This window comes from Lontra canadensis, unplaced genomic scaffold (assembly GCF_010015895.1).
Source record: "Lontra canadensis isolate GAN:19392208 unplaced genomic scaffold, GSC_riverotter_1.0 scaffold14, whole genome shotgun sequence".
Lineage (NCBI taxonomy): Eukaryota > Metazoa > Chordata > Mammalia > Carnivora > Mustelidae > Lontra > Lontra canadensis.
Genome location: NW_022631008.1, coordinates 14,396,941 through 14,424,448, shown reverse-complemented (window position 1 = coordinate 14,424,448; position 27,508 = coordinate 14,396,941). Strand labels below are relative to the sequence as shown.

General features: G+C 39.1%; 1 protein-coding gene across 1 annotated transcript in view; it reads left to right on the top strand.

The window, feature by feature from the left end:
- GPR63 (G protein-coupled receptor 63) overlaps positions 1-27,204 on the top strand; it is a 50,490-nt gene extending 23,286 nt beyond the window's left edge. Inside the window, exon 2 of the mRNA XM_032858160.1 lies at positions 25,048-27,204. Within this exon, the coding sequence (XP_032714051.1) occupies positions 25,194-26,453 (1,260 nt within the window). The 5' untranslated portion in view covers positions 25,048-25,193 and the 3' untranslated portion in view covers positions 26,454-27,204. The remainder of the gene's footprint in view (positions 1-25,047) is intronic.
- Positions 27,205-27,508: the final 304 nt, after the last annotated feature.

Here is a 27,508-nt window from a genome sequence, read left to right as displayed (position 1 = left end):
TTGAAAGAGTTTAAGGGTAAGGCAGTTTTAGACTGCAGAGTTCCAAAGCATGCCCATAAAAATTTTAAAAATCTAAAGCATTCTCCATTCACATAGTTTATCTAATTTTAACCAAGTGTTTAGATTTCAAGAAATCATCCAGTTTAATTTTTAGTCAACATTATGAAAGTGATGTCTGAGGATGAGGGATAGTGGAATTTTCCTTATCACATCAGGGATCCTTTGGCTTTATTAATTGTGGAAGTTAGGATTTTACTCCCAGAAATGTCCTTGTTTTAGTTACTGTTCTCCTTTCTTTTTTTCTTTTTTTGGTCATTTCATCAACTCTGCATAAAACATAGTGTCTGCTCTCATGCTGCCTCTGGCCCTCAGGGAGTGGTGTTCTGAAAAAAAAAATTGAAGCCTTTGGGGAAGGCTGGTCTAAAAATAAAATCCCCAAGGTGTTAGACCAGAAGAATAGACCAGATCTAGGGACAGCATTTTTTTTTTTTTTAAGATTTTATTTGTTTATTTATTTATTTATTTGACAGAGAGAGAGAGAGAGAGAGATCACAAGTAGGCAGAGAGGCAGGCAGAGAGAGGGGGAAGCAGGCTCCCTGCTGAGCAGAGAACCCGATGCGGGGCTCGATCCCAGGACCCTGAGACCATGACCTGAGCTGAAGGCAGAGGCCCAACCCACTGAGCCACCCAGGTGCCCTAGGGACAGCATTTTTAACATCACAAATTGCTGTATTAAATGGAATAAAAGTCGGGGCACCTGGATGGCTCAGTGGGTTAAAGCCTCTGCCTTTGGCTCAGGTCATGATCCCAAGGTGCTGGGATCGAGCCCCACATCGGGCTCTCTGCTCAGCAGGGAGCCTGCTTCCTCTCTGCCTGCCTCTCTGCCTACTTGTGATCTCTGTCAGATAAATAAATAAATAAATCTTAAAAAAAAAAGAATAAAAGTCTCCTTTTTCTTTCCTTGGGTGACAGGGTAAAGCATTTCGTAAAGAGCAGGGACTTTGGAGTTGGGGTGCCCTGGGTTCCAATTCTAGCTCTCCCATTGTTTGTGTGACTGGAAGCATGTCAAGCTCTGAGCCTCAGTTTATCTGTCTTCAAAATGGGGAAAATAACTTCTGTGTTAAGGGTGGTTTGTTGGGATTAGCAATGATACCTGTGAAGATCTGGTACATGGTGGGTGTTTAAGGAGTGGTAGCTGTAATTGCACATCTTAAATTCTTTCTCTCATTCTAGAATAAGACTTTTTTACCCCCTCCCGAATGGGGTGATGATGCACAGACTAGAGCCAGTTTGCGCAGGTGCTCATAGCGCTGCTCTTCATCAGCTGGGCAGCCTTGGGCTAGCTGCCTAGTTTGTAACTCAGCTTCCTCATCTTTCAGTGAGGACAGTTCTGATGCCCACCTTCTGGAGTTGTTAACTATATTAATATTTGTGGAGTTCCAGAATAGTTTTTATCTAATATGTAAGCACTAGTTAAGTATGTGACATCTAGAAGTGAACACTTCAAGCCTAGGTTAACTGGTTGTTGTTATTAGTAAAGGTAATAGGATTGGAGATGGGGCCAGAAACAGCAGTGCTGAGTCATAAATGATGGCCTGCAGGTAAGGGAAGCGGGCGCAAACAAATTTTGAGGGCTAGAAATCGACCACTCTGAAGCTGGCACAGATTCCCACGGCTGCTGTGGATCAGTAGGAATATCAGAGCGGTGGAGATACATACTTTTAGCTCACTCTGACATCAGCCTGAAGAGAAATGTTATCACAAGTATGGTTTCTGCTGTATTCGCCACTGTCAGGAAAGAGAGCAAAGGAGAAGGAATGTGGGGTGGGTAGGAGATACTTCCATGTAGCACTCCAGAACACCATACATCTCCTTTGGTTGAAAAAAATACATATGTGTATATAGATAATTGGCATATGTATATATACAAGTAGATTTTTATATTGTTATGTTTCAGATAGAAGGTTGGAGGTTGAACAAGTCTGGATTATTTTCTGAATACCATTGGATGTCATTGTGCATAAAATTTTTTAAATTTACTTTGAATTAGCATAAATAATACCAGAGTTGTCTTCTTTTTTCATTGAATTTTTATAATAATTTTATTTTATATCCTACATTTGAGCTAATGCCAATCTTCACATAAGGCTTTGTTTTAATACAAATGGAGTATCTGGTAGATTTATGCAGATGCTCATATGTTTGCCATTCTTAATGCTCATACTTATATTAAAAAAAGCCATAGCTACTGCCCAGAGATAAATCAAAGAATAGAAGACATCTTAAAGGTAAAACAAACTTGTTGGGGGAACTCAAGAATGTGTCATGTCTATAAAATGAGAAATGAAATGCTTTTTATGGCACAGTGATTTTTCTTTCCATCTCAAATTTTATGGAGATTTCTAAAAAGAGAAAGAATAGAAACAGGTGGGTTGGTTCAGTAATTTCTTTGCAGGTATATTGAGAATACTTGAACCCCTGAGGATTTTTTAAAAGTTCATCACGTTTTGTTTTCTGTAGACTTCCATTGGCCGTAATAGATATTTTAAGAGAAAGATTCAGGGTGCCGAGTGCAGTGAATGAAGGAGGTAGAATGAATAGTAAGCCTGTTCCCCACACTCGCATGTTTTTCTTCTACCTGCAACCTTACTGTGTGGAATAGAGCAGCTCATCATTTTACCCCTGAATTGAAAACTGGAGTCTTCTTTTCCCAAGAAACCAGAGGAAGTGCCTGGTGGAGATTTGGAGCTGATAAGGGCAGTGTACCTGCCCCAGACAAAGTCCTTGTCTTCTTGGTATTTGAAGGCCCACCTTCTGCTTATCTTAAAATAAAGTCAGTCTTTTGACAAGTCCAACATCTCCACACACAGAACTCTCTGCCAACTGCCTTATGATAGGAGAGACCAGCAGAATAGTAGAGGAAACCCACAGCAGGCATAGAGGAAAAAGTCACCCTGGCCTTTACTCAGAAATATGCATTAGATATGTGAAAAGAAACAGCAGCAAAGGAGTGATAGCATAAACAGAACAAATGTTCCTAGAAGAAATACAGATTAATTAAGGAATTGAGGAGAGGAAATAAAAGGAAACTTGAGGGGCGTTTTAAGAAGATGACATCTTAAAAATAACAGGATGGAGGGATATGGAAACAGTTAAAGAATAAGGAAGAACTCTTGAAAATCAGACATTTGTTTGCTGAAATTAAAATAGTACTATGGGAAATTTGAAAGACGATTATAAGGAAATCTAGAATGCAGTGCAAAAAGAGAGGCAGAAAACTTAAAAGAAGGGCAGAGATAGGCTCTGTCAAGTTGGTCCACTATCTACCCGCTTAGAATTCCGAAAGATATGACAGAATTAATGAAGAGTTGAAAAGATCAAATTAATAATAGAAACTTATTTTGTGCTCTGAGACACCATCTGAATATTCACAGTGACAAGTTCTGAGAGCTCAGCAAACTAGATGAAGACAATTTCAAGTTTAGACTAATTCTTATGAAATTTAAGAACACTAAGTTCTAAAGAAAAGATCCTCAAAGCTTCTAGAGAGGGAAGTGAGGTTGTCAGGTTCTCTAGTCTTGAGCACTTCTCTGAGGCACTTCAGCTCCATCTTATACTTTTCCTATTCCAGACCTGGGGTCACCATCTTCCTAAGGAGCCTTGGTTCCTTTAGATGGTCAGGGTGTTTGGAAACCAAGACTTGAATGTGCTCATTGTATATCCAGAATATGGTGGCTTCTAGACCCTTTCAATGGGTAGAGCTAGGTGGGGAGGGGATGTAGATATACAATGCTTTCTCCTGTATTACATAAATAAAATAATTTTACCAAATATCAGTATCACTACTAACAACAGTTATGCTAATTAAAGTCCAGAGTTTCTTTGCAGATTTTTTTTTTCCCTTAGAATATAGGGTATTCTTTTTTTTTTTTTTTTAAAGATTTTATTTACTCATTTGAGAGAGAGAGTAAGTGAGAGAGAGCATGCACAAGCTGCGGGGAGTGGCAGAGGCAGAGGGAGAGGGAGAAGCAGACTCCTTGCTGAGCAGAGAGCTCTAAGTGGGGCTTGACCCCAGGAGCCAGACGGAGATCATGATCTGAGCCAAAGGCAGATGCTTAACCATCTGAGCCACCCAGGTGCCCCAGAATACAGGGTATTGTAGAGGCATACAGTAGTGTAGTATGTACAGAAGATAAACTCTTTGTTCAGTTTGATTATCAATTTGTCATATAGGTTCAGGTTCATTTATTTTTGTGTGTATTAAATTTTGACACTTTAGATTCTTACCCCTTTAATGTTTTTTGAATATACAAAATAGCTCAATGGTTCGGAAGTCAAAACTAAAATATGCCCAAAGAGGCCTTACGAACATGCCTGTTTTTCCATCTCAGGATCCTGTTAAAATGCAAATTGTCATTTAGCAGCTCTGGAGCCTGATGTTCTGCATTTCTAACAAGCCCACAGGTGACACAGTTGCTGCTGACTCTCCTTTGAGTAACAAGTCCCAATATTTCAGATTTGCCTATTTTTCATTTGATATTTTACATACAAGGGACAAGTCAGCAAGTGGCTTCATAGTAAAGGCTTATTCTTTGAGTCACATCAAAGAATATGAGTGAAATGATAGGAAAAGGAGGAAGAAAGAGGAGTCATTAGCCAACGCCGTGGAGATGTCTTCCCCATGGAGCACCAGCCTCCTATACTGTAGGACACAGCAGCACTGGAGAGGGAGAGGCTGAAGACACTTTGAGCAAGAGGAGTGATCAAAAGCAGATATTGGAATAGCTCTGTTGGGGTGGTGGAAGCTGGAGCTGAATAGCTAGCTCCCTTCTCTTCGCTGCTTTAGCCTCTGAAAGCACATACTGGGAACCTCCTTGAGACGTGTCCCGCAGTGTGGGCTTTACATACAGTTAACTGACTCCCAGGAACAACCCTCTGTCCCACTAGGGAGAGCAAACCATCCCGAACCTGTCTTTCTGAAGCCTTTTGGGAGCTCTCAAGATGTACAGTAGCAGAGCAGCCCTGAAGCTGGGTCCTTTAGCCCTATATCCTACACATCTGATCTGCCTCTTTAACAACATGGCAGTGTAACTAAAGAGGCTAGGAAAGTGTGCTTTAGGAAATAGTACTTGTCAAAATATGTTGGAAGGTTGGTGAAATTCATTCACTAACCTCAGTTTAGCTGGGTTACTCAGTTCCAGTGAATAATTCTTATAGGCTGAGGTTTTACTATAAGAATTTCATTGAGGTGTGGCTTTATGCACTCTTTCAAATATATTGAAATTATTCCATGGGGTTCAATTTAATTATTTTTACTTTCTCATAGAAATAATAAAAGCACATTAAAAATGCAGTAAGAAAAGAAGAAGTCCACATTCCTACCACAATTTACATATGACACAGCATTTAGGTAATTATTTCCCTTGAGCTTCTCTCTGTGTATATATGTGTGTGTGTATGTATGTAAAACAGAGTTATAGTTATACTATAGAAGCAATATGACATCCCACTTTTTATGATTTTACAATATAAGCAATTCTCCATGTTTTTAAAGTCTTCATCAGTAGCACTTAAAGTGACTGTGTCATGTCTTATTGAGTTAACTAGGTCCTTAAATATTGGTCATTTAGGTTAAAATTCCTTAAAGAGTTGCCAGCATTTGAAATGTATGGAAATGGGAAGCAAACGTAGATGATTAAGAAAAAGAAATGTTCTTTTGTTCTTTTTTGGTATCTTTTTTCTCTAAGTATAAAATTATCTCTAAATCTTGACAAGTGTGAGACAGTTCTGTTACTTTATTGAAGGGATTCGTAGAGATGGGTGTTTTACTTGGTGAGTATTTATATCTAACACAGTGTATTTAATCCAAAAGAATCCCAAATTACTTTCAAAAATCAGTCTTCCCTCACCACCTGGCCTTAGTTAAAAGCCTGATAAAACTTCCTAACAGGTGCCTTGCTCTTGGGGAAATAATGTTACCGTAACACAGAGCTAACCTAGAGGTGTACAGTTGGAGCGCAAAGAGAGAGTGCTTAGCCCAAGTTGCAGTCTTGGGAAGGATTCCTGGATAGAATGATTTCTTAAAGGAAGTGTAAGAGTGTAGAAGAGTGACCTGACAGAAATGGGGAAGGTCCTCTAGGTAGAGGGACCAAGAGATGTAGATGTCATGGTCCCGTTCCCACATCAGTTGCTACAGGGAGACGGAGAGCCTGGTAGTTACGCGACTGCCTCCATGGCCCCAGAACCCTGTTCTTATCAGATGATGGGGGAAGAGGAACTAGTCAGAAACAAGGGTAACAACAAAAAAGAAAAACAAGTGGGCATGTTATAATCTGGAAGAGCAGAGAGGAGGGAAGCTTTCCCTAACTACTCGAGTGTCCTTCAGAAATTCTGATACGAATTTTTGAGTGACTATCCTAATAAACTCCCTTGTCCCCTGAACTCTTATGAGTATGTTGGATTCCTCAGGTGGGAAAAAAAAAGGTTGGCTACCATTGTTGTAGTTGAATTCATCAAGTGTTTAAATGATTAGGATTGTAATTTTTAAAATATTATTCATCTGGCCACAGTTGCTCAGTGAATTTAAAATGGGAGGACAATATTAACATACAAAGCTTCTTCACAGCAAAGGAAACAACCTACAAAACTAAATGGCAACCTACAGAATGGGAGAAGATATTTGCAAATGACATAGCCAATAAAGAGTATCCCAAATATATAAAGAACTTAGACAACTCAACACACCCCCCCCACAAATATTCCAATTAAAAATGGGCAGAAGACGTGAATAGACATTTCTCCAAAGAAGACATACAGATGGCCAGCAGGCACATGAAAAGATGCTTAACATTGCTCATTATCAGAGAAATGCAAATCAAAACCACAGTGGGATATAATCTCACACCTGTCATAAGGGCTAAAATAAAAAGCACAAGAAACAACAAGTGTTGGTGGGGATGTGGAGAAAAAGGAACCCTCTTACCCTGTTGGTGGGAATGCAAACTGTGCAGCCACTCTGGAAAACAGTATGGAGGGCCCTCAAAAAATTAAAAATCGAACTACCGTATGACCCACTAACACACACTGGGTATTTACCCAAAGAATATGAAAACACTAATTTGAAAGGATATATGCATCCCTGTGTTTATTGCAACACTATTTACAAGAGCCAAATTATGGAGGCAACCAGAGTGTCCATCAATAGACGAATGGATAAAGAAGATTATATATATAAAATAGAATACTATTCAGCCATAAAAAGGAATGGAATCCTGCCATTTGCAACAGCCTGGATAGATCTAGAAAGTATAATGCTAAGCTAAATAAGCCAGTTGGAGAAAGACAAATACCATATAATTTCATTCATATGTGGGATTTAAGAAACAAAACAAGTGAGCAGGGGCACCTGGGTGGCTCAGTGGGTTAAGCCTCTGCCTTCGGCTCAAGTCATGATCTCAGGGTCCTGGGATCGAGTCCCTCATCGGGCTCTCTGGTCAGCAGGGAGCCTTTCCTCTCTCTCTCTCTCTGCCTGCCTCTCTGCCTACTTGTGATCTCTGTCTGTCAAATGAATAAATAAAATCTTTTTTAAAAAAAAAAGTGAGCAAAAGAAAAAAGAGACAAAGCAAAAACAGACTCTTAACTATAGAGAACAAGCTGATGGTTACCAGAGGGAGGTGGGTTCATGGGTGAGTGATGTAGGTGAAGGGGATTACACTTATCTTGATGAGCACTGACTGAATAATATGTAAAATTGTTGAATCACTCTGTTATGGAACTGAAATTTATATGACACTGTGTGCTAGCTCTGCTGAAATTAAAGTAAAAAGGGAGGATGAGACTGAGGCAGAGAGACCATTTAGTAGGCTCCAACCTGGCCTGGAGACATGGTATTGGGGTGGGGGAAGGAGGAGACAAAACAGCTAAAGAACTACTTAAGGGGGGGAAATTGGTAGACTGATTTGGTGTGCTGGTAGAAGGGTAAGAAGAAACTGTGTTTGACTCCCAGGTTTTGGGTTGAAGTAAATGGATGGTGAGGTCATGAACTGCAATTAGGAAGAGAGGTGGTGACAGTAATATCCTTTTAGATGAATATCTGTTTTTCAGTGCTTTTGTGTTTCTTAGCTGGGGTTTCTTAGATACCACAGCCTGAGACAAAGCTAACATGTTGGAAGGCTATGTTGGGACATGCAGTCCCAGGGCAGTGAGAGTGAGGGGATAGGAAAGTGAGATGGGAGGAAGGAAAAGCACATGCAAGGTGGTATGTTACTGATCTAGCTGCAACTTCCTCAAGTGAGTTATCTTCTGAGCAGGCTTTAAAGAACTCTCCCTGGGCCTGGTGGTCATTCAGGGGCATAACTTTCCATCTTCTATGTCTCTCAGGCTGAAGTTCACCCCATGGAGGTATTGTTTTACCTTCACCCTTGGACTGTGAGTGAGGGGTTGCTCTGGGCAGTCAGTGGGAAGCAGATCCCATGCCCCATAATGTGGTAAGCAGTAGGAGTGAGGAGCAGTTAGAGGAGCTGGAACTTCTGTGGTTTCTGTAGAGTCAGATTTGGGCCAACAGCTGAGGTCCAGGGGATTTACTGAGGTACAGGTAGCAGGGGTGGGAGTAAAAATAGAGATGTGCCAGCAGGGTCCAAAGCACTTCCCAACTACCCTCAACCCTATTCCTTTCCCTGGCTTCCCATTTTTAGTCCGAGAGTTTTATGATGCCCTGATTTTAACTGTGCTGTTTTGTTTTTAGTACTGCTCAGGTTTTAGTCTTAGATTCATATTCTTCTAGTTTATGAACCTAATACTTCCATTCACATAGTTTCTAGACTATGGGTTTAATATAATTGTGTTCCTCTGTTTTTTCTTATCTTAGTCTGTTTGGGCAGCTATAACAAAATATCACTTACTGGGTAGCTTCTTTCTCACAATTCTGGAGGCTCGAAGTCCAAGATCAGGGTGCCAGTATGGTCGGGTTGGCGACCCTCTTCCAGGTGCAGATTGTTGACTTCTCATTGTATCCTCTCATGGCAAGGGAACTTTGTGGGGCCTCTTTTATAAGGGTTTGAATCCCATTCATGAGGGTTCCACCATCATGACCCAGTCATTTTCCAGAGGCCCCTCTCCTAATACTATCACTGTGAGCCATTAGTTTTTCGACATTTGAATTTTTGGGGGCTGGGGGGTGGGCAACACACACGTTCAGACTATAGCAACTTTGTGACTCATTATCTAGAGGACAAAAAGACTTCCCTAATGGTCAGATTGCAGTAGGTGTTTGATTTTGTCTGTTCCCTATATTCCTGTGCTCATCTCGGTAGCTTGCTTCCAAAACAGACAAGATACACCAAATGTTTCAATAAAGAACTTTAAAGGCAATACTTTAGAATAGACTCTTCTTTTAAGGATGTCATAAACAGGATATAAAAGGTGACATTGCTCTATGAATATGATGTCAGAAATTTTTAAGTTAATGACTTAGTAGCTTTTATTTATTTTTATTTATTTATTTATTTTAAGATTTTATTTCTTTATTTAACAGAGAGAAAGATCACAAGTAGGAAGAGAGGCAGGCAGAGAGAGAGGGGGAAGCAGGCCTCCCGCCGAGTGGAGATCCTGATACAGGGCTCAATCCCAGGACCCTGAGATCACGACCCGAGCTGAAGGCAGAGGCTCAACCCACTGAGCCACCCAGGCGCCCCTGGCTTTTTATTGAATGTATATTATATTGGGAGGCTCTTAACTGAGTTTAAGGATACAGTACTGATGAAAGAATGTCCCATTTCTGCTTTCGTGGATTTTTCTCTCTAGTTGGGACAGGGGCATGGCAGGCTTAGGCACAGGCATGAGTCAAAAGATGAGATGGATCCCTGTAAAATGACTGCTGACTGTAGTGTGTTATCATGTTGAAATGAGACAGTAGGATGGGGGTGGTGGATAGTTTGGTCAGGGATCCAGTGACTTCCATAGGAATCGAAGGATAAGAATTCGTAAAGTGAACGGGGAATGGGGATAGGTGGTAGCAGGAGGTGGTTTCTTCATTTGACAAGGGTTTACTGAACATGAACTGTGTGGTAGCACAGTCCTAGGTGTTGGGAATCCAGTTGCGAATAACCTGGGCAAAAGTCCTACCTCATGAGAGTCGTCGGTAGTTTGGAACAGAATGATGATGGCAGAAGAGGTGGAGAAAAGTGGCTTCATAAGAATAATATTTAGCAGTCAAAATTGATCATTCTTGGGGAAAGGACTGAGTTATATAGCTGAGAGTGGTAGATGTCAAGGTGACTCCTGTTTCTGGCATGTATAACCAGATGGGTGACAGTTGTCACTGAGCATGAGAACACTGGTGTGGGGTAACTCGGAGTGGGGAGGGACCAACATCTAATTGGACATGCAGAGTTTGAAGTGTCTTTGAGATGTCCAGAGGGTGATGCTAAGGGAGCAGCAGTTGGATACATGAGGCCACAATTCAGAGGTCAGTTTTGGGGCATTAAAACACACTCGGCAGGTACCTGCATGGAGGGGTAATGGCACTAGGCAAAGAGGAGATTGCTTATGGCACAGAAGAAAAGAACCGAGCTTTTAAACCTTTTTAAAAAACTGTGTTTTTCAAAATCAGATGAAATTATATTGTTTTTGATTAGCATATGGATTTCAGTCAGAATGCTGTCTACTCCCTGAAGAAATAAAGCTTATTTTTACCCCTCACCCTATGCAGATAATTTATAGGTGAGAAGAGGAGATATTTAAGTTTTAATGACACAGTTATAGATCTAGGCAGTACGATTTAAGATTCTAGTTTCACTATTAAATAAGCCTTGGTATTTTCTTCCAAATGTTGAATTTGCAGACAAACCACCATTGTGAGAAACATCAGTGGTAGGTAAGTACCATATCTGTGAACTGTTCAAAAAGGCTGATGAAATTAAATTGGCCTGCATTTTTCCCAATAATAGTTTCAAGGCAGGTAAAGATTCTCAGCAGAACAAGGACCTAACAAATGTGAGCCAAGGAATACGAATTAGAAGTAAGAGACAAAAGGAATATGAACAAAACCTGTCACCATGGGGCTCATCTTTTTTTTTTTTTTGCTTCGTGTATTTTTAGAAAGGTTCCAGAAGCTTAATCTTCTATTAACCACAAAAAAATATATTTTCCTAGTTTGTAATTACAATTAATTTACTTTTCTATTAAATGCTGATCTTTCTTGCTGCTTGAATTTCAGTTTTAATTGTCATCAGAAGTCACTTAGAATATTCTCTGAAACAGACCCTTGCTGACATTTAGTTTAATTTCTCAGTGTTTATGGGGAAAAGTAACATGAATGCAAATAAATCCTCATGCTTATTAATCTAATTTTTTAAATGTCCATGGAAGAACTAAATGTTCTTTGGAACACTAGTGAGAAAAGTTCTTTTTTGTAGTGAATATTCTGGTTGGAATTAGAAATATATGGGGAATGGAACAGTGTTATAAATAGAACACTGCTTATAGTTCACATTTAAAATGTGCACACAGCGTTTTTTCCCTTTAGCTTTATTGCATATAGATTTTAAGTTAGATATACTTTGAAAATAAGTGAAATTTTGATTCAGTGATTTTTTTTCTTTATAAAAATAACTTCAAATAAGCCCTCTTCTACCCCATCCACTCCACTCCATATTTTCTTCTGATTAGTTTGTTCAACGCTTCCTTTTACTCTACCTACAGATAAACCAAAAAATAACAGAATCCAGTAAAAAAAATATAGATATCTTTATAGTGGTATAAATTTATCTCCGGACTATTCTTTTTAGTTATAAAGCAGGTTGCCCAATGAAAGTGACTGCTCCTGTCGTTTTTAATGAAATAAAGTTAAAATTTGGGCTACCTCTGAGGTCAGCTGCTTGGTTCTTTATTTCTGGTTCCACCTACTTCGTAACAGAACTCAGGAGTATATTTAGAATATTTGCTTCCGTCCGGTGTGTTCTCTGTTTGCCATTCTTCTTTTCTAATGGGAATCTGTAGACACGTAGTCAGAGTCTAATAAAGGCAAAGAATATGGATTTATGTGTGATATGTAATTTCTTTCCTCTCTGTTTTCCATTTAATTATTTTCTTGAATGAGAGGAAAGGTAGGGGTGAAGAGTGGAAGGCTTTGGGGACAAGTGAAATTCCTTTTTTTGGCTAAGAGTGTGGCAAGTATCAGAAAAATACAGTGGTGTGAGACCTTTTCTTCAGCACAGCCTCTGTTCCAGAGTGGGAAAGAGATGCTCTGTAAGTCAAGACTAGCGCTCATCTTTCTCTTAATTCTTTTCCCCCTTTCTTTTAGATTTATATTTCATTCAAGACAGAGGCAGACAGTCTGAATAAAAATTCTAACCTGTTTTTATTCTGCTCTGTCATTTAGGAATTTGCCGGAACACTTGGATTATTCTATGAGTCCTCTCCTGGTTTTTCCAAGTAGCCAATTATGTGTTTACTTCACTCATTAAGGAACAGAAGAGTTCTAGAGCAATAGTTCGTTCTTTCTTTCTTTCTTTCTTCCTTTCTTCCTTTCTTCCTTTCTTCCTTCTTTCTTTCCCTCTTTCTTCTTTCTTTCCCTCTTTCCTTCCTTCCTTCCTTCCTCTCTCTCTCTCTCTCTCTCTTTCTTTCTTTCTTATAATGTATTATTTGTTTCAGGGGTACAGATTTGTGTTTTATCAGTCTTACACAATTCACAGTGCTTACCATAGCACATACCATCCTCAATATCCCTCACCCAGCTACCCCATGCTTCCCACCTCCCTCCACTCCAGCAGCCCTTAGTTTGTTTCCTGACATTAAGAGTCTCTTATGGTTCGTGTTCCTTTCTGGTTTTGTCTTGTTTCATTTTTCCCTCCCTTCCCCTATGATCCTCTGTCTTGTTTCTCAAATTTCTGATATCAGTGAGATCATATGATAATTGTCTTTCCCTGATTGACTTATTTTGCCTAACATAATATTCTCTAGTTCCATCCAAGTTGTTGCAAATGGTAAGATTTCATTTTTTTTCTTGATGACTGCGTAATATTCAATTGCGTGTGTGTATACATATATACGTGTGTGTGTGTGTGTGTATGTGTGTGTATATATATATATATACATACACACACTTCATCTTCTTTATCCATTCATTTGTCAATGGACATCTAGGCTCTTTCCATAGTTTGGCTATTGTGGACATTGCTGCTATAAGCATTGGGGTTCATATGCCCTTTCAGATCACTTTGGGGTAAATATCCAGTAGTACAATTGCGGATCATAGGGTAGCTTTATTTTCAACTTTTTGAGGAACCTCCATACTGTTTTCCAGCGTGGCTGCACCAGCTTGCATTCCCACCAACAGTGTAGGAGGGTTCCCCCTTTTCTGCATCCTTGCCCACATCTGTTGTTTCCTGACTTGTTAATTTTAGCCATTCTGACTGGTGTGAGGTGGTTTCTCATTGTGGTTTTGATTTGTATTTCCCTGATGCCGAGTGATGTTGAGCACTTTTTCATGTGTCTCTTGGCCATCTGGATGTCTTCTTTGCAGAAATGTCTGTTCATGTCCTCTGCCCATTTCATTTGATAAGTTCTTTATAGATTTTGGATACTGACCCTTTATCAGATACGTCATTTGCAAATATCTTCTTCCATTCTATTAGTTGTCTTTTGCTTTTGTTGACTGTTTCCTTTGCTGTACAAAAGCTTTTTATCTTGTTGAAGTCCCAATAGCTCATTTTTGCCCTTGTTTACCTTGCCTTTGGTGATGTTACTAGGAAGATGTTGCTGCAGCTGAGGTCAAAGAGGTTGCTGCCTGTGTCCTTTTCAAGGATTTTGATGGATTCCTGTCTCACATTGAGGTCTTTCATCCATTTGAGTCTATTTGTGTGTGTGTTGTAAGGAAATGGTCCAATTTCATTCTTCTGCATTTGGCTGTCCAATTTTCTTTTGTTGGAGAGACTTTTTTTGGTTGAAGAGACTGTCTTTTTTCCATTGGACATTCTTTCCTGCTTTGTCAAAGATTAGTTGACCATAGAGTTGAGAGTCCATTTCTGGGCTCTTATTTCTGTTCCATTGATCTATGTGTCTGTTTTTGTAGCAGTACCATCCTGTCTTGATGATTACAGCTTTGATAGATATAGATATAGATATAGATATAGATATAGATAGAGCTTGAAGTCTTGAATTGTGATGCCGCCAACTTTGGTTTTCTTTTTCAGCATTCCTCTGGCTATTCGGGGCCTTTTCTGGTTCCATGTAAGTTTTAGGATTATTTGTTCCATTTCTTTGAAAAAAATTGCTGGTATTTTGATAGGGATTGCATTAAATATGTAGATTGCTTTAGGTATCATAGACATTTTCACAATAATTATTCTTCCAATCCATGAGCATGAAACGTTTTTCCATTTCTTTGTGTCTTCCTCAATTTCTTTTGTGAGTACTTTATAGTTTTCTGGTTAAAGATTCTTTGCCTCTTTGGTTAGGTTTATTCCTAGGTATCTTATGGTTTGGGGTCCAATTGTAAATGGGATTGACTCCTTAATTTCTCTTTCTTCTGTCTTGCTGTTGGTGAATAGAAATACAACTGATTTCTGTGCATTGATTTTATAATTCTGACACTTTACTGAATTTCTGTATGAGTTCTAGCAGTTTTGGGGTAGAGTCTTTTGGGTTTTTCACCCAAAATATCATATTATCTGCTAAGAGTGAGAGTTTGACTTCTTTGCTGATGTGGATGCCTTTAATTTCTTTCTGTTGTCTGACTGCTGAAGCTAGGACTTCTAGTACTATGTTGAATAGCAGTGGTGATAATGGACATCCCTGCCGTGTTCCTGACCTTAGGGGTAAAGCTCTCAGTTTTTCTCCATTGAGAATGATATTCACTGTGGGTTTTTCAATGGCTTTGATGATATTGAGGTATGTACCCTCTATCCCTACACTTTGAAGAGTTTTGATCAAGAAAGGATGCTGTACTTTGTCAAATGCTTTTTCTGCATCTATTGAGAGTATCATACAGTTTTTGTTCTTTCTTTTATTAATGTATTGTATCACATGGATTGATTTATGGATGTTGAACCAACCTTGCAGCCCAGGAATAAATCCCACTTGGTCATGGTGAATAATCCTTTTAATGTACTGTTGGATCCTATTGGCTAGTATTTTGGTGAGAATTTTTGCATCCATGTTCATCAGTGATATTGGTCTGTAATTGTCCTTTTTGATGGAGTCTTTGTCTGGTTTTGGGATCAAAATAATGCTGTCCTCATAAAATGAGTTTGGAAGTTTTCCTTCCATTTCTGTTTTTTGGAACAGTTTCAGAAGAATAGGCATTAATTCTTCTTTAAATATTTGGTAGAATTCCCCTGGGAAGCCGTCTGGCCCTGGGCTCTTGTTTGTTGGGAGATTTTTTATTATTGCTTCAATCTCTTTACTGGTTATGGATCTGTTCAGGTTTTTTTATTACTTCCTGGTTCAGTTTTGGTAGTTTGGTAGTTCATATGTCTCTAGGAATGTATCCATTTCTTCTAGATTGTCTAATTTGCTGGCATATAGTTGCTCATAACGTATTCTTATAATTGTTTGCATTTCTTTGGTGTTGGTTGTGATCTCTGCTCTTTCATTCATGATTTTATTTATTTTGGTCCTTTTTCTTTTCTTTTTGATAAGTCTGGCCAAAGGTTTGTCAATCTTACTAATTCTTTCAAAGAACCAGCTCCTAGTTTCTTTGATCTATTTTACTATTCTTTTGCTTTCTGTTTCATTGATTTTGAGCAGTAGTTGTTTCTAATTGGTGCTCTTTGACTCTTCCCAGTAGCCTGGGCTTAGTGGACTCAAGGCCATCCCTTAGGTTGGGTACAGTGAGACGAGACCGGGAGCGGTCAGAGGTCTCTGATGGGAGCCATGAGAAGCTTGAGCCTAGTCCCGTGCTGGACCCATTGTTGATATAGCCCACAGTCTGGATGGTTTGCTACTCAACTTCTTCTCCATGGGTGAAATGTGCTATAAGTGGTTATTACATTTTATTATTTATTTATTTATTTGAGATAGAGAGCGTGCATGCGTGCATAAGTAGGGGTGGAGGGGCAGAGGGAAAAGGGAGAAACAGGCTCTCTGTTGAGCAGGAAGCCCGATGTGGGGCTTGATCCCAGGCAGAAGGTAGATGCTTAACTGACCGAGCTTTTTTGTTTTTTTGGGAGGTTTTTGATTACTGATTCAATCTCCTTGCTCAGTATTGGTCTGTTCAGGTTTTCTGTTAACTTTATAATTCAGTCTTCATAAGTTGTATATTTCTAAGGAATCTATCCTTTTCTTTTAAGTTATCTAATTTGTTTTCATGTCATAGTTTAGTTTCCTCATCCTTAAAATGGGAATTTTAATAGTAATAATCTCATAGAGGTGCTGTGAAATATTTAAAAAGCTAATTTGTATTCAAAAAGCTTAAGACATTCTTTGACATTATACTTCCTAGCAAAACTCAGGAGAAAAGAATTTATTTTCTTTAAGAATATTACAGATGAAGTTTGAAGAGAGGATCCATGCAGCAAGAATAGGAGCTATGGGAATCAGAGCCTCTTGCTCATGTTACCTAGCTGTGCCTTTGGGACCTGCCAGGCCTGATTTCATATACGCTACTTCTACTTAAGGTTGAAATGCTCTGTGCACACCCACCGTTATGGCTTCAGAAGGTCAGTCAACACCAAATTCATGTGGAGTGCTCTCGTTGCATAGCTTTGTTCTAAAATCCCAGAGATCTGTGTTGTGATTCACCTATAGCAGACTTGCCAAATGCCATCCAGATTCCCCATCTGTCCCAGAGATGTTAAACACCAGTGAATCTGCATCATATAGCCCAAGTGGCAGAGTGGCTGCCCTGGCAGCCCACTCAAACCTCAGATGTCCCACTCAAAGCTGGCAGATTCTCAAGGTACTTGATAAATGGATTAGAATAACATACCCATATAAGGTATATGATGCCTTCAAAATTCGAAAAAGCCTACTAAGAGGCAGGGTTCTATTTTAGTGAGAGGGAGAGCCAGCTATCACCTAGGAAGAGAGACTTTGACATAGTACAATACTCCTAGAAAATGTACTAAGATGGCAGGCCTTTGAAGTTTTGTAGGAATCATTCCCCACCCTCTAGCACATATGTATCTTACCAATATTTGTAGAGTAGATACTGTTTATTGTTCACTCAGCATGTAATGGTAAGCATAGTGTTCTGTGGAATGGAGAGACAAGTGGGATCCCTGTGGACTAGATTATGACAGTATGCTGGAAGAGTTGATAGCTCTGGGATAGGACAGCAGGGTGCCAGCTGGAAGCAAACTGCTCAGGTGTTCTTTGCTAACACATACAGAGAAAAAAAATAACAATTTGCCAGATCAATCGCTGTGTGCCAGAGCTGGGGATTGTGTTGACTTACTCCAGCAATGAAGTCACATCTGGTACAGCATCTGCTCTCTACAAAATCCATCTGTTTTCTATAAGGCCAAGAGGCAAGTTGAATGTGGATGTGCTAGGAATGATCACCTTCATCCTTCAGGTCCTTGATAGTGATCCTAACATCTGCAATTTCTGCAAGAGTGAAGTGTTTTTGACTATTTTCACAGGTAGAGACAGCACTAGGAGTTTGTATTTGACCTTTTTTCTTTTTCTTTTCTTTTTTTTTTAAACAATTGTAGCCCTACACATCAAGGAACCAGTGAGGGAATCTTCCCATTACTATGTCTGTTCCAACTCCATATTTCAGAAAATAAGGATGGCATGAGTTCTGTGATGAGTGGGAGTTGGAACCGAGCCCAAACTCCATTAATTATGTGATTTCCATAAGCCTTTTGAATGGTGCCATCTGGTACCATTTTGGGTCTTCAGGAATGAGGGTCAGTTCAGAGCCATATTGGACAATCCCACAAAATTCTGATTATTTCCTCTTCCCCAGTGTATAGTCACTCTGGTAGTTGGCTGCAGGTGTTTTGAGGAAGAATGGGAGGAAGATTTATAGTACAGGGTTTTTGTCTGTGTAGCAAGGTCCTTCCTCAAGGGGCCTGGTTTCCTTTTACTCAGGAGACTCTAGGTGTGTATACTGGCTCAAGTTTGGGAATTGATTGAGGGGCTGCTACTTTCTATTTTATAACCTTGATGCTAATAAATATCAAGTAGGACTTGATAAGCTTCTAATTATTTCTCTCTTATTTCTCTGATCAGACACCCACAGGATTGAACTTTGGTTTAGTTTTTGGAAACTTCATCTCTGGGGCTATAGCTGATAGAAGTTTCTTTCACAGTGGTTAATGAAGTTTTTTGGTTTTTCACTAATCCTTGAGTCTGGAATTTAAAGTTCTCCATTTACTTTTTTCCTTCCACCAGAAATGCAAATACTGGGACCCACCCCAGACTACAGAGTAGGTGACTCAGGCGTTGGGATTCAGCAGTCTGTGGCTTAACAAATGCTCCAGGTGATGGTTATGAACCCTCACCTTAGAGAACCACTGATAGAGAGCATCTTCAGAATTCTCAGAGAAAATTATTTTCATTGGATAATTCTAAACCAAGGTAATGAAAGGACAGAATAATAACTTAATTCAAACATACAGGGACTCAGAAGTTACCTCCCTTGTATTCTTCCTTTGAAAATGATTGGACAAACATTCCCTGGGAAAGAAGGAAGTAAACAAAGGAAGCAGTGAAGTGGAAGACAAAGGGCCTAGGAAATGTGGAAGCTAAGAGCTAGAGGCAGACAGGAGGATTTCCAGGATGGTAGTAAAGGGGTATCTCAGGCTGCTGTCTGCGTAGCAGATCCAGAAAGTAACTCCTCCAGGGAGGGTTAAGAGGACAAAACCTATGACTGTAAGATAAGAAATGTAGTTGATATATTTGACCTTCCAAATAAAATATGTTTAGGTATAAAATCTGTCTTGTAGAGCAGGTAAAAAAATGGTCGATGGTTATTTTTAAAAGTTGAAAATAAGAATAAATAAATTATTCATTCTAGGAAGTCCAAAATTTATACATGATAGGAAAATATGTGCTTGGCTTATCAGGAAATGTTAACATTCATGTCTCTTGTAATTTAAAATTTCAAGTAAGATTTTGGTCGTAGGAAGGGAGGAGAAATAAGTTGGAGGTGCTGTGACATCTAAACTCTCATCTATTCTAATAGGAAGTCAAGATTTAATACATAATATTGATAATCAAAAGTACTAATTTCTTCATATTATTTAGATATATAAAGAATAAATACTTGAAAGTCCTTAAAATAATGAAAAATGGCTACATCAGAAAATGGTAATGGATTGGTGAAGGGTGGTATAGGGTTCAACTCTGATTTAAAAACCCATTTGATTATTTTAGGGGTGCCTGGGTGGCTTGGTTGTTTAAGCATCCAGCTCTTGGTTTTGGCCCAGGTCATGATCTCAGGGTTGTGAGATCAGCCCTGATTTGGGCTCCACCCTCCGTGGTCTCCTGGAGATCCTCTCTCTCCTTCTCCAACTGCCCTTCCCCCTCTTGGATGCACATGCTCTCTCTCTCTTTCTCTCTCAAATAAATAAATTAATTAAAAAATAATTTATTTAAAAAATTATGTTCATTTTTCATATAAATAAATACTAAAATGAGTAAAGAAATTCCCTGATCTCCCAAAACATGGTACAAACGAATTGAATTTTCCAAAAGTGTATTGGGTTGTATGTAAAGCACAGTAGTCATAGGGAAACATGAAATTAACAAAACCAGTCTATGCTTTCTAGGAGTATATACTCTTTGCAGAGAATAAACAAGTATCTAAAGCACCGCAGTAGCGGGGAGACTAGAGAATACTACAACCTCCACTGCCCATTCTAGCCACCAACACCCCAGGAATTGTGACATTCTGGCACAGTCCAAACATGAAACAGTATACTCCTGTTATTAACCTATTACCCCAGTTTCTGTGTTTGTTCCTGGAGATGCCTTAAGAAAAGGGGAAGAATCATAAATCCAGTTACTTCTGTCATATGTGAGTTTTACATGAGCCACATACGTGTGGGGGGTGATACATGTATGCACACATTCACACAGAATTTTAAGTTTTTCTTATTCGGAAAATGTATTAGGAGTTTCCACCAAATGACAGATAAAGGCTAGTCTAGATTAGATTTAACATTAAACTCTTATGCAGATATTATCAAACTACGCTCCTTTTCTAGTTCTCATGTTGCTACTGTCCCATTTCTTTTGGAAATGCAAATTTTGTTTCATGTTTTGGAAATGCAAATTTTGATTATAAAACTTTTACTTAATCTAATATAAAATTCAACAGAAACTCCAGATCACAGTAGTATTTGATGAGAAGTCCTGGAGGAAAGAATCTTTTAACGTAGTTGCTGTGATTATTCAAAGCTTTGCTTTGGTTGTTATGCTTCCCACTAAGAAAGGAAGAAGGCCAGAGAATATTTACATTTACACTGTCGTGAGCCAGAAGTATAATGAATGAGGAATACTGTAGATACCAGGGAGAAGGCATTGTAAGTCCATGCATGCAATGTTCCTTGATACTATAAATTCAGGTTCTATTTAATAGGCATCGAAAAGCTGATTAGAAAGTCTGCATGGGGGCGCCTGGGTGGCTCAGTGGGTTAAGCCTCTGCCTTCTGCTCAGGTCATGATCTCAGGGTCCTGGGATCAAGCCCCACATCGGGCTCTCTGCTCAGCGGGGAGCCTGCTTCCCTTCCCCTCTCTCTGTCTGCCTCTCTGTCTACTTGTGATCTCTGTCTGTCAAATAAATAAATAAAAATTTAAAAAAAAAGTCTGCGTGCATGGGTTGGGCTTGAGAGTAGATGGGCTTCAGTATACAAGGTGATTGGGCACCGTGATAGAATTTTGTTGGGGTACCATCAAATGTTAGAATCTAGAAATGTTTCCTCTGGGGCTTTTTAGTTACTGGAATATACAAACATTTTAGCCTTGCATGAATAGCATATACCAGGCTGCTGGCACTGTGGGAACAGGGTAGAGAAGAAGGCTAGGTTCTCCTGTGGAATGACATTCAGTCAGTCTCCCTGTTTTCAGCCCTGCACTCGTAGTCTCAAGTTTATGCTCATCAGATTTGGTTGTGCCACAGACTTGGGCTGCTGTAATGGCGTGTGTGCTTTCATGTGGTTGCTCAGTGGAGGGGAGACCTGGGTGTGGAGGGTTGTTCTCTTTCCTGGCACTGGAGATAGATTTTCAGTCAGTGTAAGTTTTTAGCGCCACCTACACTTTCTGTGGGAACTGGTGCCTTCCAATCCACAGCTGCCCTACAGGGTGTGTCAGCTACTTCTAAGCATATTTCCCTGAAAATACTGAGGATAGAGAGTTTTCTGCTCTGTTCAGTCAGCTACTCCATCTGCTTTTTATCTTATGACAGTTAAAAAAAAATTCCTTATTTATTAATGTGTTTTTCATTCATACCTTTTGTCCTTTGGGATTGTACATTTTGTTTAAAAAAAATCCCTTTCCTGTCATTTCAGTGTGGTTTTGAGATACAGGGTCTGTGATCAGTATGTCCTTTTAATTTAATTTAATTAATTTATTTTTTAAAAGATTTTATTTATTTGACAGAGTTCACAAGTAGGCAGAGAGGCAGGTGGAGAGATGGGGGGAAGCAGGCTCCCTGCCGAGCAGAGAGCCTGACAGGGGAGGGGGGGGCTTGATCCCAGGACCCCGAGACCATGACCTGAACCAAAGGCAGAGGGTCAACCCACTGAGCCACCCAGGCGCCCCTGATCTGCCCTTTTTAACCAGAAGTTCAAACCATTTGTTCATTCCTGTCTCTTTAGTGCCTGGGACATACTAGGTACTTAAATATTTAGTGAATGAATAGTGGAATGAATTAAGTTGGAAGTTTTTATAGTAAAGGGGGGCTTTGACGGCAGAAAAATATTATGACTATATATGTTTATATAACAACCTAAAAAATATACTTAAATTGTGGTTTTGTTTTTGTTCCTCAACATGATTGAACAACCAAGTGTTTCAAAGTGTGGCCATCAACAAAATTAAAAGGCAACCTACTGAATGGGATAAAAGATTTAGAAATCATGTATCTGATAAGGAGTTAATATCCAAAATTTATAAAGAACTCATGCAATTTCAATAGCAAAAAAACCCAAACAATCCTAACAAAAAGTGGGCAGAAGATCTGAATAGACATTTTCCCAAAGAAGATATACAGATGGCCAACAGGTAAATGAAAAGATGCTCAACATCACTTATCATCAGGGAAATGCAAATCAAAACTGGTGAGATTCCACCTCACACCTGTAAGAATGGCTACTATCAAAAAGATAAGAAATAAGTATTGGTAAGGAGGTGGAGAAAAAGGAACCATCATACATTGTTGGTGGAAATGTAAATTGAAACAGTTGAAAATTCAAAAAATTAGAAATAGAATGCCATATATTCAGCAATTCCACTCTTGGGTATTTATCTGAAGAAAACAAAGACACTAAATTAGAAAGAGATATGCACCCCCATGTTCATTGCAGCATTATTTACAATAGCCAAGCTATGGAAACAACTCAAGTGTTCATGGATGGATGAATGGATAAAGAAATTATGGTATATATACACAATGGAATAGTCATAGAGAGAATGCAGTCTTGCTGTTTACAACAACATGGATGGACCTTGGCATTATACTAAGTGAAACAAGTCAGACAAAGACAAATACTGTATGATCTGTCTTATATGTGGAGTCTAAGACAAGCAAAAAATAAGAAAAACCCGAACTCAGAGATACAAGAGAACAAGAGATTGGCAGTTGCCAGAGGCAGAAGGTAGAAGAGGGTGAAATGAGTGAAGGGGGTCAAAAGGTACAAACTTCCAATTATAAATTAAATAAGTCATGGGGATAAAATGTATAGCATGATGACTATAGTTAATAATATGGTATTGCATATATGAAAGTTGCTGAGAGAGTAGATCTTAAAAATTTTCATCACAGGAAAAAATTTTTTTCATAACTCTGGTGATGGATGTGAACTAAACTTATTGTGATCATTTCTCAGTATGTATATAAATATCGAATATGTTGTACAAATGAAACTAAATAAAATTACATGTCAATTATACCTCAGTGAGAAAAAATAAATTATAAAGTGTGTATCATTTCAGGATGGAGACATGTTTGTTTTACTTGGTCAAGCACAATTAGAATTATTAGGCTTAAGATACACATTTGCTTATTTATAATTTTTCTTTAGAGATAGACTTGTGTTGAAACCGATTTATGTTGCAAGCACAGTCTTTATTCTTATTTGTATGTATATTTAGATCATTTTAATTAGTTAATTATTATATTTAGGTAATTTTAAAGAGACTTATTGTGATTATGTTGTAAAGTTTTCCAGCTACCACTGCCTCCTAATCATTGGACCTTTGTGGTTAATAAAGTTTGAGAATTAATAGATTAGTGTGTCTTCTTGTTTACGTGTATTTTGCATTTCAAAGTGAACATGTGAAGATGGATGAAAGCTAATAGGGACAAAGAACTTAAGCTATAAAATTAGGAGTCAATAGTAAAATTACTATTTGAGCAAACATATTAGTATTCTTATTCATAAAGGCAGCCCTGGACAATGAAGAGGGGATTGTAGAGAGATACAAGTATGGCAGACAGCCTGTGATTTTAGCTAGAGTGCTGGATCTTGGGTCTTGCAAATGGGATGCCTCCATCCTTCATACCCCAAGAAATGAAAAAGTGAACTTACTTGCATTTTACCCTAAAATTGATGACTTTATTCTAAGCTCAAAAAATGAGCAAATTACAGTGGTGTTTTAAGCTTCCATGCATTTATTTTCCCCTCAATCTTCAAGATGTATTAAAGGAATCTACTCATCAACCCAAAGAGAGGTCTTTCTTTGGAGAGAGGTTGCCTCCCCAGGAAAGAAGAGAGAGCTTTTGCCATAAAAGTGGGTTATTAAGATAGTAGATTAAGAAAGTTCCTTATGGAAAATTCTAGGGTTGCAAAAGTTGATAATAAGTTGAGGGTAAGGATAAGAAAAAGGTGATAAAACTGGAGCAGGATAACCAAATATCTTTGGGACACCTGGCTGGCTGAATTGGTAGAGTATGCATGATCTCAGGGTTGTGAGTTTGGGCCCCATGTTGAGTGTAGAGATTACTTAAAAATAAAGTCTTATAAAAAAAGATAACCAAATATTTTTGAAAGGTTTTATAATACATTCTCCACATCTTAGTGTTTTTCTGGTTATCTCCTTTAGAATCTCCATCTTTGTTATTTGTTTGATATCTTTTATCAAGTTGCTAACGCACAATCAAGTTGGTTTTAGGGAGAAGAAATTGAGGCAATAAAATATGTAAATCAGAAATTAAAGGATGGAAATGAGTGGACATTGAACAGAAGACAGAATGTGAGAAACAAGAGAGCTTAGGAAAAGAAAAGTCTTGAAAATATGACCCAGACTTTTTACATACAATTTTTTTTCTCCTCTTGAATAACTTCTCCTGTATGGTTGGTGTTGGGATTTCTGAGAAGAAACATGCAAAAATGGAAAGCCAGGAACTTCTTTCAGACCTTTATAGAAAATAACCTAGTGCCTTCTTATATGGCTGTTAGAACAAAAGTGTCTGATTACAATGCAATCAATGGGAAACTGAGTTCAGTGTTCTTTGCTGAATAGTTTTGTGTTAATGTAAAAATGGAATATGAGCCCGTACTGAAGAGTTTTAGGAAAGATATTAGTACTTTCAGGAGAACCAGATACTAAAGACTGTATTAATAGTGACTGTGGAAAGACCATGTTGCCATTGGAAATTTAAAAGAAAAATTAACAGAAGGTTATAACTTTTGCCTTTGAGGCAATAATACATTTCTGATTCTGTTCATTTTCACTTTATAGACAAATGTCATGAGAATTCCATCGTGGTTGACAAATATAAAACAGAACAACCATATTTTAGCTCTGACTAGGCCAGAGGCTTAAGTATTTTTCAAGGTTTAAAAAACTGATCCTTTATGGTGAAAAGTAAGAAGTCAAATGTTATTTACAAAGCCCATTTCTCATTGGCTTTTTGTGTTTTGGGCTTGTTTTCAGGCAAAAGGACTGCTGTGGAAGATGGAGCTCTCCGTTTTCCAGAATGTGTTTCCAAACCCATCAATGAAAGATGATACTGCTGCTCTGTGTTGAAATGCTTGAAGAATACCCATAACTCTGCCAGCACCTTTCATCCTATTGAAACCATGGTCTTCTCTGCAGTGTTGACTGCGTCCCATACCGGGGCAACCAACACAACATTTGTAGTCTATGAAAACACTTACGTGAACATTACGGTCCCTCCACCATTCCAACATCCCGGCCTTGGCCCGCTGCTCAGATACAGCATGGAAACGATGGCTCCCATGGGGATGAGTTCTTTGACCATGAATAGCACAGCTGTACCCCCAACACCAGCAGTTTTTAAGAGCCTAAACTTGCCTCTCCAGATCATCCTTTCTGCTATAATGATATTTATTCTGTTTGTGTCTTTTCTTGGGAACTTGGTCGTTTGCCTGATGGTTTACCAAAAAGCTGCCATGCGCTCTGCAATTAACATCCTCCTTGCCAGCCTGGCATTTGCAGACATGTTGCTGGCCGTGCTGAACATGCCCTTCGCCTTGGTAACTATTCTTACTACGAGATGGATTTTTGGGAAATTCTTCTGTAGGGTGTCTGCTATGTTTTTCTGGTTGTTTGTGATAGAGGGAGTAGCCATCCTGCTCATTATTAGCATCGATAGGTTCCTTATTATAGTCCAGAGGCAGGATAAGCTAAATCCATATAGGGCTAAGATTCTGATTGCAGTGTCTTGGGCGGCCTCCTTTTTTATAGCTTTTCCTTTGGCTGTAGGAAGCCCTGACCTGCAGATCCCTTCCCGAGCCCCGCAGTGTGTGTTTGGATATACAACTGATCGGGGTTACCAAGCTTATGTGATTTTGATTTCTCTGGTTTCTTTCTTCATTCCCTTCTTGGTGATCCTGTATTCGTTTATGGGCATCCTCAACACCCTTCGGCACAATGCCTTGAGGATCCACAGCTACCCGGAGGGTATATGCCTCAGCCAGGCCAGCAAGTTGGGCCTCATGAGTCTACAGAGACCCTTCCAGATGAGCATTGACATGGGCTTTAAAACGCGTGCCTTCACCACCATCTTGATTCTCTTTGCTGTCTTCATCGTCTGCTGGGCCCCGTTCACCACTTACAGCCTTGTGGCAACGTTCAGTAAGCACTTTTACTATAAGCACAACTTTTTTGAGATTAGCACCTGGCTACTCTGGCTTTGCTACCTCAAGTCTGCATTGAACCCACTGATTTACTACTGGAGGATTAAGAAATTCCACGACGCCTGCCTGGACATGATGCCCAAGTCCTTCAAGTTTTTGCCACGTCTTCCTGGTCACACGAGGCGGCGGATACGTCCCAGTGCTGTCTATGTGTGTGGGGAACACCGGACAGTGGTGTGAATATTGGCACTGCCTGACATTTGGGGTGTTGGTTGCTCTTTATCTGACTTTGAACTTTCTATCCCATGGGTTCTGCAAGTATACCTTACCGGTTTTTATAGAGTTTGTGTGTGTGTGCGTGTGTGCGCGCAGTGTAAAAGAAGAATGGTGATTAGTTATAATTCTGTTACCGAGGATACACAATAGGGAAATGATCACAAATGTTACCTCCAGGGTTCAAGAGAAATCCTTGATTTAGGGTGGGGAGATGGTGTTTTGTTTCTTTAACTGATTTTGTTTTTGAAGCAGGAATCAAGATTGTGCTTTATTGAGCCTGTGGTTACATTGAATTGTAGGTGTTTTGTATGCTGCTAAGGTATGCTTAATTGAGTTTGTCATTTTTTTTTTTTTTCTCCCTGGAAGACATTGCTGCTTTTTGCCATCACATGGGAGCCAAAACCACACACATCTCAGTAGATAAATATTCACTTTTATTTAAAAAAAAAAAAAACCCAAGGGGGTTAGTGACATTTTAAAGGTCATTAATATTTACTTTGGTGCACTTTAAGAAATAATGTACAAACTAATTCAGTCATGTTTTTCAGAATTGTTTTTACACATGACATGTTGTGCTTTAGGGGACACTGCATTATCATTTCTAGGAAGATAGGTTTTTAAGAAATGTTTTATCTGCATGTCCAGTTTTAAAGGAGAGAACATAAAAATGTAGAAATTTTTCTAAGCACAATAGTGATGCTTCAGAGCCAATTCGAGGAGATGGGAGCATCCTTGCGAATTTAAATAGGATGCAGTGAGGGTGTAGCTGGTGTGGGCTGTGGTATTTCCTTTCACCCTGTGATTCTCACAGAGTCCTGGGGAGAAGGACCTACCATTAGACCTCTACCATCTTCCAGGCACTGTGCATCTTTATCCTTACAGCATCTTGTGAGGTAGGTTTTTTTTTTTTTTTTTTTTCTTTTTTACAAAGGAAGTAAGTCTCAGAGAGATGAAAATCCTTCCCAAGGTTAATGGTAGAGCTGGAATCCAAAAAAGTCTGTCAGCATCCTGGGACTGCT